Consider the following 14,420-nt stretch of genomic DNA (forward strand, 5'->3'; position numbering starts at 1 on the left):
AAACTGAATATAACTCCGTTTTTTGTAGAATCAATCAAAAAATTGAGCTACTATTGTAAGAAGTTAATTTTTTAAACTACAGAAAAGTAATTGTTTCGGATGCACAAATATGAAAAATTGGGCTGATGTTGATCTCCAATATTAATACTGCTGTTAATTCAGTATTTACCGCTATTTTATTTTACCACTTTTTAAAATATATATATAATTTCTTGATTAACTGTCAGAATAATTGATAGATTACTAAAATAATCGTTTACAACAGCCCAGACATCTTTTCATCAGTTGGCTAACTCTGTTATAGAGAAGTCCATTGAGCTGCAGTAAAACTGTTGTTCACATTAACCAATCAGGTTCAGGCTTATTGGTTAATCAGACCAGAACCAGAAGACCAGAGAGGTCTGGACGGTTGATAAAACAACAGCAGATATTAAATATATTTTAGTGCTAAGCTGGTCAGAGATTTATAAACTGACAGAAGTATTTTAAAGTTTATTCTCTGACCTGTGAAAACACTGTTGCAATAATCAATGCGATAAAGATAAATGCATGGAGGAGTTTCTCTAAATCTAGCTGAGACGTTAGTCCTGTTAATATTCTTCAGGTGATAGAAGGCCGACTTTCTAACTGTCTTTATGTGACTCTGAAGGTTCAACTCTGATCTCTAGTCTCTGGCTGTAATAACTGAATTTGTGCTGACTCTATATGGTTCCTCTTTGGGTCCAAAGATAATAACTTCAGGTTTTATGTCTGTTTTTGACTTCCTGTGCTTCAGGTTTTGATGACCGGGACACGGACCTGTTCTTGTGCGACACCAATACCTGCAAGTTTGATGGGGAGTGCCTAAGAATTGGGAATATGGTGACGTGCATTTGTGACTTTAAGGTAAGAAGATAATCTGGTTCCAGATTGTAAAGAAGTTCTTATATCTGCTGGTTGGAGAATTAGTGACTGTTTTTCATTATCTGTGTTGTGTATCATTGTCTGGAGCGTAATGTTGTGGAAAGAGGCATCAGATTTCAGCATAAAGGACTAGAAATGTTTTATTTTGTTTCCAGACCGGTTGATTGAAGTGATGAAAGATGTGAATTATGCATAAGGTTGTGTTTGACATGCGGGTAAAGGTCGACTTATGGTTTTAATGTTTGTATTTTGATCTTGTTTGGCTCTTTTACTTTGTTTCCATAACTGGAATTAGAATTTTGTTTGAGTTTGAGACGTTTAGGGTGACACACATGCTTCATGTTTACCTCCAGAAGAGAGAAACCGTCAGTACAGACGGAAACACGTTGCTCCTGGAGCAGCTGAACTCCAGATGATTGACAGCTTGACGTTAATCCAGCAGCTGTCAAAGATGGCTGACCTAGCGCTACACTGCGGTCATGGCTCTTCCTCACCTCCACAGCAGAAAAATACCAATGAAATTCACCTGGAATTAATTTTATCAACATTTTGCACCTTTTCTTGCTAAAAGGACTAGCTGTTAGCATCTGTTTTTAATTGGTTGGCTTCAGCAGTGGGCACATTTCTGCTAATAGTGAGGCAAATTTTCAGCTTAGCGCTTTAGCTGAATGTTGACTTTTGAATTTGATTTTTCCAGATAAACTCTAAGCGCTAATTTATTTTATAAACTTTCAGTTGAATCTTTGTTGACATTTTGGTTTTCGTTCGACTTTCTCCTCTTTCTCCGTTTGATCTTCCTCATCTTCATTTCCTCTCATTCCGATTTCAAAGCGCTTCGGATAAAATTGAAGGGAAAACTTTTTATATTTGCACAAAAATTACTATTCCAGATTGGCAGAGCTAGCTAGCGCTGTAGCACCTAGCATACAATATCTACCCAGAATGCATTGCAGCGTAAACAAAATGGCGATGACCGTGTGGCAGTATTTTATTTAAATTTCTAAAAACTAAACAGCCTACAATATTTGTATTATTGCATCTGAAATAAATGTTTCTAGAATAAAGTTACAACTCTTTAACACGAGGATGTACAAACATTTCTGGACACAAAACTGGCAAATTTAAAAAGAGTTTATTGCAATTATTGTATTTCTGTCACAATAACAAAGCTTGCTGGACGATAAATTTACCCCGTAATTACTGCTTTAACTGATGATTTTTATGTTTGAGACCATTTTCAAGTCATATATTGTTAATAATAACAATGGAAGTTAATCTTCTCACAGACTAATAAACTTTTACTTTGTAAAGAGCCATTAACACAAAAACTGAAAGATAATTTAAATATCCAACAGAAAAGAAGATATTTAATATCTAAAATAAAACACAAAAACATTAAATAAAAAGACATTAAAAACCTCACACAACTAGAGACCATAAGTAAAATGGATTATGAAGTAAATAAAATAATCAGAATGAAAATTATTAATTTATCATGTGATTAATTGATTGTTTATTGCATCAAAAGTTCATTGTGAGTTTTCTTCTAGTCTGTTGTACTTGCTTGATAATAAACTAAATATTTATGAAATCTATGAATTCTTAAAGATCCAAAACATCAAAAAATATAAATTAAAACAATAAAAAAAATTTTTTTTGTTAATCAGTTGTTTTTTGTTTTGTTATTTGTGGTCTGGGGGCCGACCAAAATCATTTCAAGGTTCGCAAACGGCCCTTGAACCACACGTTGGACACCAGAGCTTTAACTTATTGAAACTTTCTGAGCTAAGAGGACCAGTGTGTTCCTGTCACCGTGTTAAAGTTATGGCTGGTCTTTTCCATGAAATACAAAGTTGGATAATTAGTTAGATTGAAGTCAGACATTTTAGTTTCATAGTCAGAATCCGGTTTATTTGTCCCTGCTGACTCTTCTTCTTCTTCGTCATAAAACCTGAGCCACACACACCACTGACGGCATTCCTGTGAATTTTTACTGTTCCCTATAATGACTCATACTTCGCTTTAACAACCAAACCTGTAATAAAAAAGAAGCAACCCAGTTATCCCAGTATTGATTCTGGTGTAACAACTACAAGCGTCGCCCAGATGAATGAAGCCAGAGCGGTTTACAGGCGTAGCGCGCCTCCACATCCATCGTCGCTATCGGGACGCCATCAGTCGGCACGCTGACACTCGATTGGCTGGCTTTTATCTCCATTTCCTGCTTCCCTGAGAGCAACGCTAACAGATAGATGACATTACGGCTTCATTCGTCTGCTGATGCTGCTGGTTTCTCCCAGCAGATTACCTGAAAGTTTCTGTCCTGACATGGTGTGACTCTGAGGTCGACTCGGATTTGTGTGTTCTGGGTTTGTTTGCACGGCGGTTTCTGATTTATTTCGTCAGGCGGAGGAAACGTAACCTTTGTGACACCATCGATCACTCTCAATCAACGTCAGATAACCGCGATTTTCCTCCTGTTGGCAGTTTGTTCAGGCCAATCAGGGGAGACTTGGGATAAATCTTCATCCCAGATGGATTTCCTCTACTACAGGGATGTACAAAGTGTGGTGTGGGGGCTATTTGTGTCCTCTGGATGATTTTGTTTGGCCCGTTGGTTTGGCTGGTTGCTTTTGGGAAGTTTGGCTGATTGTCTTTGAGGAGTTTGACTGGTTGTCTTTGGGGAGTTTGGCTGGTTTTGGGATTATGGGGGGATTTCAGCTGGTTGTTTTACAGTTGTGCTGTTTTTTTTGGTTTTTTGGGGTGCTGGAAACTATCAGTCAGATCTGGCAACCTGTGCCTCTCTCTCTCTCCCTCATGCTCAAAATGCATGCAGGGCGCTCTGTGAAGAGGAAGTGAGTCTGATGTGGTTGAATCAATGGACACTATTCATTGCCAAGAAGCATTAGAGTCGCCACAAACTGACTGGAAGGAACCGAGTCTTTCTCTCACCGCTCCAATCCGACGTACTTCAACGCTGCATTTGTCTAAAAGCGATTCATTGTTTTATTTTCACCGTTTCCCTGGATGCCTGCGGTAATCACGTAGCATTTCCTCCTAATTCCTCTCATAACATCTGTTGGGAAAGCTTTAGTTTCCTGGTTTGGTTATGTTAATGCCAGGTCACATTGCCGATTCCCAAAGGGCTCGTCCACTCTAAAAATATGTGCGCTCACGGAGCTGCGCAGCACTTGAGCTGAAACAGAATAAAGAGCACATTTTACTGCTCTGTCTGATGCTCTGTAATGTAATGTTTGAGCTGTGACTCATAAACAAATTCTTTGAACAACCCACTAACCACATAAAGTACTCCACTCGATTTATTACGCTTCAAATGACATTGAAGAATATAATTTATGCAGCAAACAATGTTTTAGAAATATTGCTTTGAAATTTTATTGTTTGTATTCCCATTTTCCACAGAAATATTATAAACAGATAAGTTTGTTTATTTACATTATATAGAAAAAAGGGAGTAGCAACTTTTCGCCAAAAAAACTCAGGAATTTTCTGGAAAAAAACAAGGACAAATTGTCGACTTCTGAAACGTGCTGAAACTCTGCTGGGGTTGCTAGGTAACGGGCAGAACTCTGCTGGGGTTGCTAGGTAACAGGGAGTTCCTGCTGATTTATGATGTTACATTCTGAAAGTTTTTAAAACAGCAAATTTTCCAGACACCGAAAATATTAACTCGTTGCCAAAAACAGCTGGATGTTCTTCTAAGAACTTGGGCTGTTTGTAGAAGCTGCAGAAACCCAAATAAAAGTACAAAAATGTGCAAAATGTGAATTTTCCATCATATGTCCCTGTCAACCATATTATGAAAAATTCCAAAACTCCTAAAAAGTTTTTCTATAAACGTTCTGAGATCAAGCTGAAAAATGTTGACTTTTTTCGAGCAAATTCTTTGAGTTTTGGAGCTCAGAAATTTCCTTGTTTTTTTTTCTTGGAAATTACTGAAATAAATCAAAATATTTCTAGTCATAACCAGTTTGACCTGCTAAAGTCTATCATGTTGGCAGCACATTCAGAAAGGTTCCTGCTGCTTGTTTTAATGCAGCCTGACCTCAAATCTCTCCCACCTGATGTTACACTGGAATGCTAACTGTTGATGCTAACCGTGTGACGTTGGTGGGAGGGTGGAAGGGCAGCGCGACCTTCAAACCAGAAGCCGAGAGAAGGTTTTGTTGCTCTTTCCCAGATCACACATGAGGTAACAGTTTCACGACTCCGATCCCAGCAGCAACATAAAGTAGCTCTGCCCTCTGATTCTCCCAGGAAAGGCTGGTAAAGATAGCAGACCTCGTTCCATATATTTGCATCCCATCAAGCACCGTGTGAGCGGACCGGAGATTTTTACAAAAATATGATTGATCTTAAAATGTGGGTCAGTAAACAGTACACATTTGTAAAAACCTATGTTTAATAAATTAATTGTTCTTAATCTGGTCTGCCTGTTTAAGTATAGTTTAACAGGAACATATTATGGAAAATAAAATTTTTGGTACTTCTGTTTGGATCTCTGCTTCTACAAACAGCCCACGCATAACAAAAACAAAAACATCCAGCTTTTTTTGGCAGTTAGTTCAGGTTTTTTGGTGTCTTCAAAATGAGCCGCTTTAAAAACCTCCAAAATGTAATGTCACAAATCAGCAGGAACTCCCCATTACCTAGCAACTCCAGCAGAGTTCCGCCTGTTACCTAGCAACCAAAGCTGAGTTCCAGCACATTTGGTCAGCTGGTTTTACTGCAGTTCAATGGTAAAAGACAAGAGTCTTATTGTTGACTTACCATCCAGAAGCCACTTGCTGCATTCTCGTTGGTTGTTCAGGAGGCTCTACTAACGCTTTTCAAAGATGTACGGTTGTATAATGGCACATCTGTTTGCAGCCATTTTCACATGGCGATTTTGAGCTACCCTGGAACACAGTGCAAGAGTAACTTAAATTTGCTTCCCAGTTCAGGCAGTTTGATGGAGAAACACGTTTAAAAACTGTAGCTGCCTTCCCATTAAGCACAAATTTAAGTTACAAAAATAAACGGAAAACCTCTGGTTTTTCGATAGAAGCCACATCAGTACATTAAGTCTGTAGAGCTTTAAATCAATATGTAGTTTCAGCTGATTTATTAGAAATCCTGACAATTTCTGACAATCTACTGTTTTTGTAATACATGTTTTTTTATGAAGTGGAACCCACAAAGAGTAGCCATTGTTACAAAGGCAACGGGAATCCAAACAAATGTCATTCCACCTTTTGTCTGTCCGCCCGTCCATCCATCATTGAATATAATCCTTCAGTTATTAGCACTTTCTGTGTTTTTATCCCTTCATCCAGTAGCATCAGAGGAATTTTAATTATTTAGATTTTTCTAAATGCTTTAAATTCAAAACATGGTAAAGCGTTGATTAGCTTCTGTAAATGTTCCTGGGATCTGAAACTAGAACATGGAGTTTTATCCTCATGTTGTTCTGCTTCTCATTAAAGTTGCCATCTTGTTATTTCTAACAGCAGCAGAAATATTACAGTTTAATATCTCTGGAGCAGAATGAATCCCGATTAGCCCAGACAAGGTCCACTGCTGTAAAAATAAAGTGTGTGTATATTTTATCTGTTTGGGTGATTTGGGTCAGTTCATTTGTCAGGTAGCTGTCGCCGGCTCTCTGCAGCGCTGCAGTCACCTCTCCTCGTCTGAGAGAGATAAATATACTAATTAAAAGCAGTGGAATGAGCAAGGAGAGGTTCGGGTCTGAAGGACGGGAGCGTTGAACGAGAACTTGGTCAGTCTGAGCAGAAAGCGCTCCTGTGTGCTGTTTACCACCAAGTAGCTTCACAAATTAGCTGCAGTTAGCACAGATAAGTTGGTATGAGCTCTGAAATGCCTTTAAGGGGACCTGCTCGACAAATTTCACCATTTGCACCTCTTTGTTCTTCCATTTGGGTTTCTTCTGCTTCTAAAAACAATCCACAAGCTTAAAAAGAAACACCCAGATGTTTTTGGCAAATATTTAATGTGTTCTGGTGTTTGGAAAATGAGCCGTTTCAAACACCTCCCGATTGTTGTGTCACATTCCACCATTACCTCACAACCCAGCATGTTTGGTCGGCTGGTTTCACCGCTGTACAATGGCTGCTGGAAAAGACAAGTGATTTGTTGTTTTGTTGTTGTTTACCATCCAGAAACCACTTGCTGCATTCTTGTTGGTTGTGCAGGAGGCTCCACTTCTGCACAACTAGAAGTGGTTGCTTCTGGTTGTATTTTCTCATGATTGTAAAAGTTGAGTTGGGGGGCGTGGCCAGCAGCAGGACCTTATTTGGATTTAAAGAGACAAAAAACCTAAAAAAAAAAAAAAGGTAAAATCTCATTATCAGAGAATAATTTTGTCCAAAAGGTATAATGAGCATGTTTTGTATAGACCATAATAGGTTACCTTTAATGATGTGTTTGGGTTTAAAATTAAAAGCCTGTTAGTTTGAGGCGTATAAATCCAGATGTAGAGCAGAAACCAGGAAAGGAGATGCTGGACTGGAGGAGGAATTGTGTCAGGCACCTCTGCTGAAAAAACGTAGCATCCGTGTCAGTTCCTCTGTGGCTCTGGCTGGCCTGTCACACACCATTACAGAGCAGAGCGTCTCCAGCGACTCGCCTGGGCAGACTCCACCAGGACTGGCAGGCTGGGCCCTAATCAAGAGGAGACTGCCAACGGTTAAAGAGCAGCAGCAGCAGCCAACCACCTCCGAGTCTCCCTCCATCTCCCTCCATCTCCCTGCTGTCACGCTGCCGCGCCGCTCTCCCCGCCTATCTCTTTGTGTTTTTCTTCCTTGGAAGTGCTCGACCGGAGTCTGTAAACATGGCTGGGTATCATGGGAGAATAGTTTGTCACTTGCACAGACAGCAGTTGACACATTTCCGTCCAGGAGGCCTGTGGAGAGACAGCGGTGTCAGACACAGAGCAGATTTATGGCTGTTGTTCCTCCATGTTTCCTCTTCTGACCTCAGTCTGGTTCTGATGCTGCTCAGATCTGCGACTCACTGAATCCATTTCTTGCCCACGTTTGGTTGCTCCAAACCTAATTAGGCTGTCCGTAAAAATGTTACGTTCAACTGTATACTCCCAACTTCAAAGCAGAGGAAATCACATTTATCAGGCTTTGGTTTGTGCTTTAGCTTTAATTTTTATATGATTGATGAGATTTTTGCCTGAAAATAAGGTGGGACCACCAAGGATCCAACCTGTTTCTGATCCGGAGGCATTTCAGGTCTTTCTTCCACTGTTTCTGTAGTTTGTGTTGTGTTAGTTTTTCAAAAATACTATGTAGAACAAAAGAGATTACATAGTTCAGCCACGACAAAAAGAACAATTAACTGTTAACAAATGTAAGACCTATGTAAACTTATATTTTTGTCAATGAATTTAAGAGATTTTATGGATGCATGGAAACCCTGTGTAGATGTTGGCTTCTGCTGCTGCGGGTTCTGTTGTGCGTTTTAATGCATGTTTGTTGTTTGAGCTATTAAAATAAAAAATTTTTAAATGTGGATGTTAGCTAATCGTGGTTAGCCACTGTCCCTTTAACTCCAGGAATTCGCTGTATATCGATAATCTGTGTTATTGCTGAAAGTCAGTGATCCATTTCAAGCCTTAGACAGTGGACTGTATTGTATTATAATTAATCTGGACTGGATTAAACTAAATCTGACTTCATTAGTGTAATTTGAGTTGATCTGGATGTGAATTGAAACTTCTTGGGCTGTAAAGTGCAGTGAGATCAGATTTATTGGGAATTGGTGACGCATAAACAAACTGAATTGAATGAAATTAATGAACTGAACTGAAAGGTAATTTTAAGCTGTAACCTAAAATTTGTGCAGCAGACTGAATGTAATCTGTCTTCATTTTTAAACAGCATGCTGTTGCTGAAAAGCCAAAAACAAAAAAACAAAACAGAATTTATATCAGCCATTATTCAGTCTTTATCTCAGTGAGAGACTAAAATAATTAATAACTCTGACTTGGTGCTTCCTTCCTTATACATTATTCAACAAGTGACCAAACAAATGGGGGAAAAGGCAATTATTCTGCAGAGATTGAAAGCTTTACAGGGCATTAATAATGGCCTTGTTGGTTCGCAGGACAAAATGCTTCAGTTTCACAAAAATACTTAAAATTAATAACTTTTTCCTCCATTTCCTCACTAAACACAGACAATTGTTTACGTCTTCCTCTTGGTCTACAGAGATTTTCTGTCTACGTCGACATAGACATTGACAGATGATGTCTACATTTGACCCTGATTCTTTAACCAGGAGAAGCAAGGAGGAATTATAAAAAAAAACAAAGAGATGGCATCAATAATCACACAGTTATCCTGCTGGAGAGCTGGATTTATGCACACTTTCTGTCCAATACAGTTTAGTTGGAAATGTTTTTAGTTTTTCAATGTTTTTGAAATGTTTTTCAATTTTCAGTGGTGAAAATACATACAGTAGTAAATTGCTTCAGCTAATGTGCAAATAGCAAAGCTATTTTTTAATTTTGTTTGCTAACTTTGTAAACCTTTAGCGTACTTAGCTTCTCCTATTTTAATCTTTTCCAGATAAATTCTGAATTGCTAATTTACTGTTTCTTAAGCTTTCAGTTGAATAAAGTTCGACATTTGTGTTGAATCTTTGGTCCTGACAATTTTTCAGTTAGTTATACATTGATATTCATGCTCTTATTTTGAAGTGGAGGAAGAGTGTTTACTTTCCCCCCCAATAAATATATTTAAATCAAGACACACACAAACAAAATGAAACATGGACAGTAGAGAACTAGATATAAGTGCAAAATCTAAGATTAAAATCATTATAGAACATGTAATTATAAAGTAAAGGGAAATATAATTTGAATTGAAGGTAGCACTTTAGCATTAGCTTCTGCTAAATACCACAATAGTGTTGTGCTTCAGCATTAACTGAGCTAATGTTTATGATTAGTGCTTTAGCTTTATCACTGCTAACCGTTTAGCTAGTGGTTCCCACCGCTGTCTTGTACTATTATTTCCTTCCGATTATATTTATAAAAGATACAACGCACATTAATCAACAAAAAACACAAATCCAGTATGTAAACGTATTTCTTTTTGTCTGTTTCAGCTTTTTACACAATGACAACCAATAATTATTCTATTATTCAATAATTATCTATTGATATTCGTTTCTATATCAATTTAATATGTCAGTCTCTCTTTAAATACCTTATGGGAAAACATACAAATAGCTGCATTACTATTAAGATGGAAACATGTATTATGTATCCAGTCTTTAATTGTAGTTATTATCTTTCTTTTGTTTGCAACTCACTGATTGGTTTTTGCATTTAGGTATAAAACACTATCACCCACATATCTGAGAAGCTACATTTAGGAAAATGTTTTTTATACAAACCAAAAACCAGAGGACCGAATACACACCCTTGAGGTACAACAGTATTGGTGTCAGCCATTTCAAATATTTGGCAACCCAGATGGACTTGTTTCGTTTTTCTCCATTTTGATGACATGGCATCCTCATGGTCGACTCTTTTCAAGGCTTTCCTATGATCAAATCAGATGTGTTTCAGTAAAATGTTGTTTTAAAGCTCCATAATATGCTAAACTATGACAAATGTATGTATCAATCGTTTAGCAATGGTTCACTATTACGCAGCATACTGTGGAAAGAAAAATATTCTTGTGTTTTTGAAGGTTTTATGAGAGTGAAGCTGAAAATACAAACGCAGCAGTTCCAGTATGAAATCTGAAATGAAATACTGAGTCAGTAGAGCTACGTTTGTTTTTTATTTATATAAAACACCAGGACCAGGACTGTTTCCCTGTTCCCAGTCCACAGTCAGTTAAAACCCAGTGAGACTCTCCCATCCCATCACATGCAGGAATCTCAGACTTGAGCGTCTGTCTCGTGTCAGCGAGCCTCCGGTGCCCTCTGCAGCCGCCGTCGGCACTCACACGTCTCTGTCACAGTTGATGAAGCTCCGGCTTTGATGAATGTGGGAAGCAAAGGTTTCGCTGCTGTTGGGTTCGGGTCTGAACGAGGACAAGGGAAGGGAACGGCGGAGTCAGCGAAGGTCTGAGCAGGCGCAGTGGAGCGCGCTGGGCGGCGCCGCCTGCATCCTGGGAGGCCAGCCCTAGTTTGGAGATGTTTATTATTGATAGAGGTGGATGATAGCCTTGGGATGGATTGCATAATCGAGGGCTGCCTCTAATGGTTACAGGAAATGGATCAGGCTATCAGTCAGGGCTCTGTGGATGAAGGATGCGCCTGTGTTTATACGTCGCTCTCCTCCTCCTGCGAGCATGCAAGAGTGTGTGTGCAGCTCGGTTACCGCGTACACACTGTGGCGTGGAGATGTGAGAAATGTGTTTCATACACTTTAAATGATTGAAATTAGTAAAAAATACCAAAATGAAAGTATGTTCTAAACATTAATGGGACGTAAACAGGGATGGAAGTTATTATTGATTTAATCTCATGTTGATTGATTCATTGATGCATCCAATTTCTTAAAAACCTTAAAGAGTTTTCTCTTGTATGTTGGGGATTAACAGCCATTCAGTAACATAACTGGAACTTTTTTTATAATATCCTGAATTTCTACATGTAGATATATAAAAAAATAATTAAATTATATTGAGTCAGCTGTGTGATATACTGACTGTATAAACAGGAAATTGTGGTTTTTGTCACATTATTAAACTCAGAAGTGATATTTATAAAATATAACCAAACAGAAACATTCCTGAATAGAAAAATAATAGATGGAAAGAATATAATATGCCAAATACTAAAAAATATATTTATACAGAAGTACCGTCAGAGTTGCTCTTGAATAAATGCTGAAACTTTGCTCCATGAAGTGCTTTAACGTCATCCTTGCTTATTAGCATCGTGTTTTTCATCTTAAGCAGTTTGTTGAGTGCTTATATTTCTGAACAGAACCGCATAAAGTGAATTTTATGTACCTACCTCTAGTGTTCTGCGCATGTGTGAAATATCTGAATACATCAACTGGCTCCATTTTAACAATGACCAGTGGCGCCATCTCCTGGATGGAGGCCAAACTACAACGCACAAAAAATGATCTAAGTGGACATTATAATTAATCAATTAGAGCAAATTTTAATCTAATAAACCCTTGACAGAGAATTAATTGTAAGTTGATGAATTGTTTCCATTCCTAAATAAAATCATTTTCATCTGAGGTGAAACTCTTAAACAAGAAGCTAATCATCACTATGCTAGTACATGAATTAATTTTCTTCTATGTTTAGTTAGAATTTGATCAGAAATTCAAACGATTGATGATTGAACAGGAAGAGAATAAAGAATCGTCCCTCCTAACAGGTGCAGCCTGTCAGCGTCTCCCACGCTGCCGTCAGAACCAGATCCAATCAGGTACCAACACCTGTGTGGGTGGACAATGAAATGCATCGAATATTTGGAGGAGATCCTGACAATAACTGATAAACAGCCCAGCAAATGCTCTGCTTGGTGAAACACAATAGGAGACGGAGGATTTGGAAGGAAACATGGCTGACAAATGCGGATCTTTGAGTCAAATATGTTTGTATTAGTTCATCATCATCCAGCCGTGGTGTGGTGTGTTCATGTCCAGTGTTTCGGTGCGATCTGGAGGAAAATCAACAGAGGTTTTCTGAGTGTGTGCTAAATGTCAGACCACTATCAGGCCACTAATTATTTCTGCTCAGGCCAGCCAGCGTGTTTAATTAATTCTGCGAGCTGACAAAACGTATATTTCTGGGAAAGATATTAGTCTCAGCAAGGAAGCAGTTGTTATGATTAAAACTTCATTATTCAGTTGAAATAAAACTCGAAAAATTACCATATGTCATGTAGTTTTTCCTATATAAATGAGGGATTTTACCAGCAGCCCCAGTAGAAATCCAGTCATCGTTTATATAAAGCGTTTTTAAAGGGAATTGTCAGCGACTGCAGCTTTTTTCACTGAGGTAATACTGACATTCCTCTAAATAGTTGATAATTATGGGCTTAGCCCCACAAAGGAGGAGGGTAAAGCATTATTAACCCGGAGAGGCTTGGTGCAGAAAGCTGCTGCTCGTGCTGACTGAGCACTATTGTTGTTGGTAACTATTGATTCTTTATGAATGCCATTATACTTCCATTTTCTTTTAGCTGCTCTATTGCTTTTTTTAAATCGTGTTGTCACCAATGCCTTACAGCATCTACTTTTGTTTGTCTACATGTAGCTGCACAATTCACAGCTTCGGCTCAGCATTTTCAAAAAATAAAAAATAAAAAGCTGTAAGTCCAGACTTTCTGTGGTAACATGGATACAGCTGCGGTAGCATTAGCTTGACCGGTGCAACTCACAACTGTTTTTAATGTTATTTGAAATAGATTTTTAAATCTATTTTTAGAAATCAGATTTCTGTACTTCCATTTGTGTTTCTCCTGCTTTAAAAACAGACTAGTGGTAGGAAAACAAACAGCAGCTGCTTTCTGGCAGGAAGTTCATATTTTTTGATGTTTGGAAAATTATTTTTTTCAAAAACCTTCAGAATGCAACGTCACAAATCAGCAGGAACTGCCCATCACCTAGTGACCCCAGTGAATCCTAACCCGTTACCTAGCAACCTCAGAGGAGTTCCGCCCCGTTACCTGGCAACACAAGTGGAACTCCAGCGTGTTTGGTCGCTACCTAAGAATGATTTTGTGGATAAAAATGTAATGAACATAATTTGTTTCGCCTGTAGATCTGACCTAATCACAACAGCTCAGCTTTAAGGATAAAAAAATCTACTTGGTTCAGTTGATTTGACCAAAGGTTGTTTCTGTGACGGCCATCTTCTTGATTCATGGCCGCTCTGTTTGGAAACTACATCTTCATCCTTCACCAACCTTTATATTTACATGTATGCACCTTTGACATGTTTGAGCCCGGTGATCTTGTATTGGTAATCATTTATCGTGATAATTTTTTCTATTATGGACATTTAGATTCATTGTTGTCACTATAAAAGTTATTTAAAATCCTCTAAAACTGTCCATGTTTTTGGGACTGTTTTGTTGTACTATGTTCTGCACAGTTTTTCAATAATAGAATCAGTAACTGTCAATACATTTGGAAATATGATTAGATTCAGATAAACTGTGCAGTTTAGTGATACTAATTTAACTTTTTTAATTGTCTTCTGTCCTTAGAAAAAATATGAATGGGTAGTTTTACAAGAGTGCTGGTGTAATCGCAGTTATCTAAAATAGCTCTTCAGACTCATTTTAATCTGTATTTCCATGTCAGATTGACACAACTTCATCACAACAGCAGATTATGACGGTTAGATGGAATCACTGCTCCGTCTCTCCTTTGATATCTTCGACTTTCTGAGGGCCGTGTAATGAATTGTTGTAGCACCTTAACTCCCAGCGAAGATCAGTGGACTTCATCCTCTTGAAACAGTTTTCTGCTTCTGCAGAAAATGTCAAAGTTGTCATTG

General features: G+C 38.2%; 1 protein-coding gene across 2 annotated transcripts in view; it reads left to right on the forward strand.

Annotated features, from left to right (window-relative positions):
* Positions 1-14,420, forward strand: part of tmeff2a (transmembrane protein with EGF-like and two follistatin-like domains 2a) — a 120,106-nt gene that overhangs the window by 17,172 nt on the left and 88,514 nt on the right. For both annotated transcript variants that reach the window (XM_028023250.1, XM_028023251.1), the window contains exon 2: positions 776-885. In XM_028023250.1, coding sequence (XP_027879051.1) covers positions 776-885 — 110 coding nt within the window. The remainder of the gene's footprint in view (positions 1-775; positions 886-14,420) is intronic.

This window comes from Xiphophorus couchianus, chromosome 7, assembly GCF_001444195.1.
Source record: "Xiphophorus couchianus chromosome 7, X_couchianus-1.0, whole genome shotgun sequence".
Taxonomy (NCBI): domain Eukaryota; kingdom Metazoa; phylum Chordata; class Actinopteri; order Cyprinodontiformes; family Poeciliidae; genus Xiphophorus; species Xiphophorus couchianus.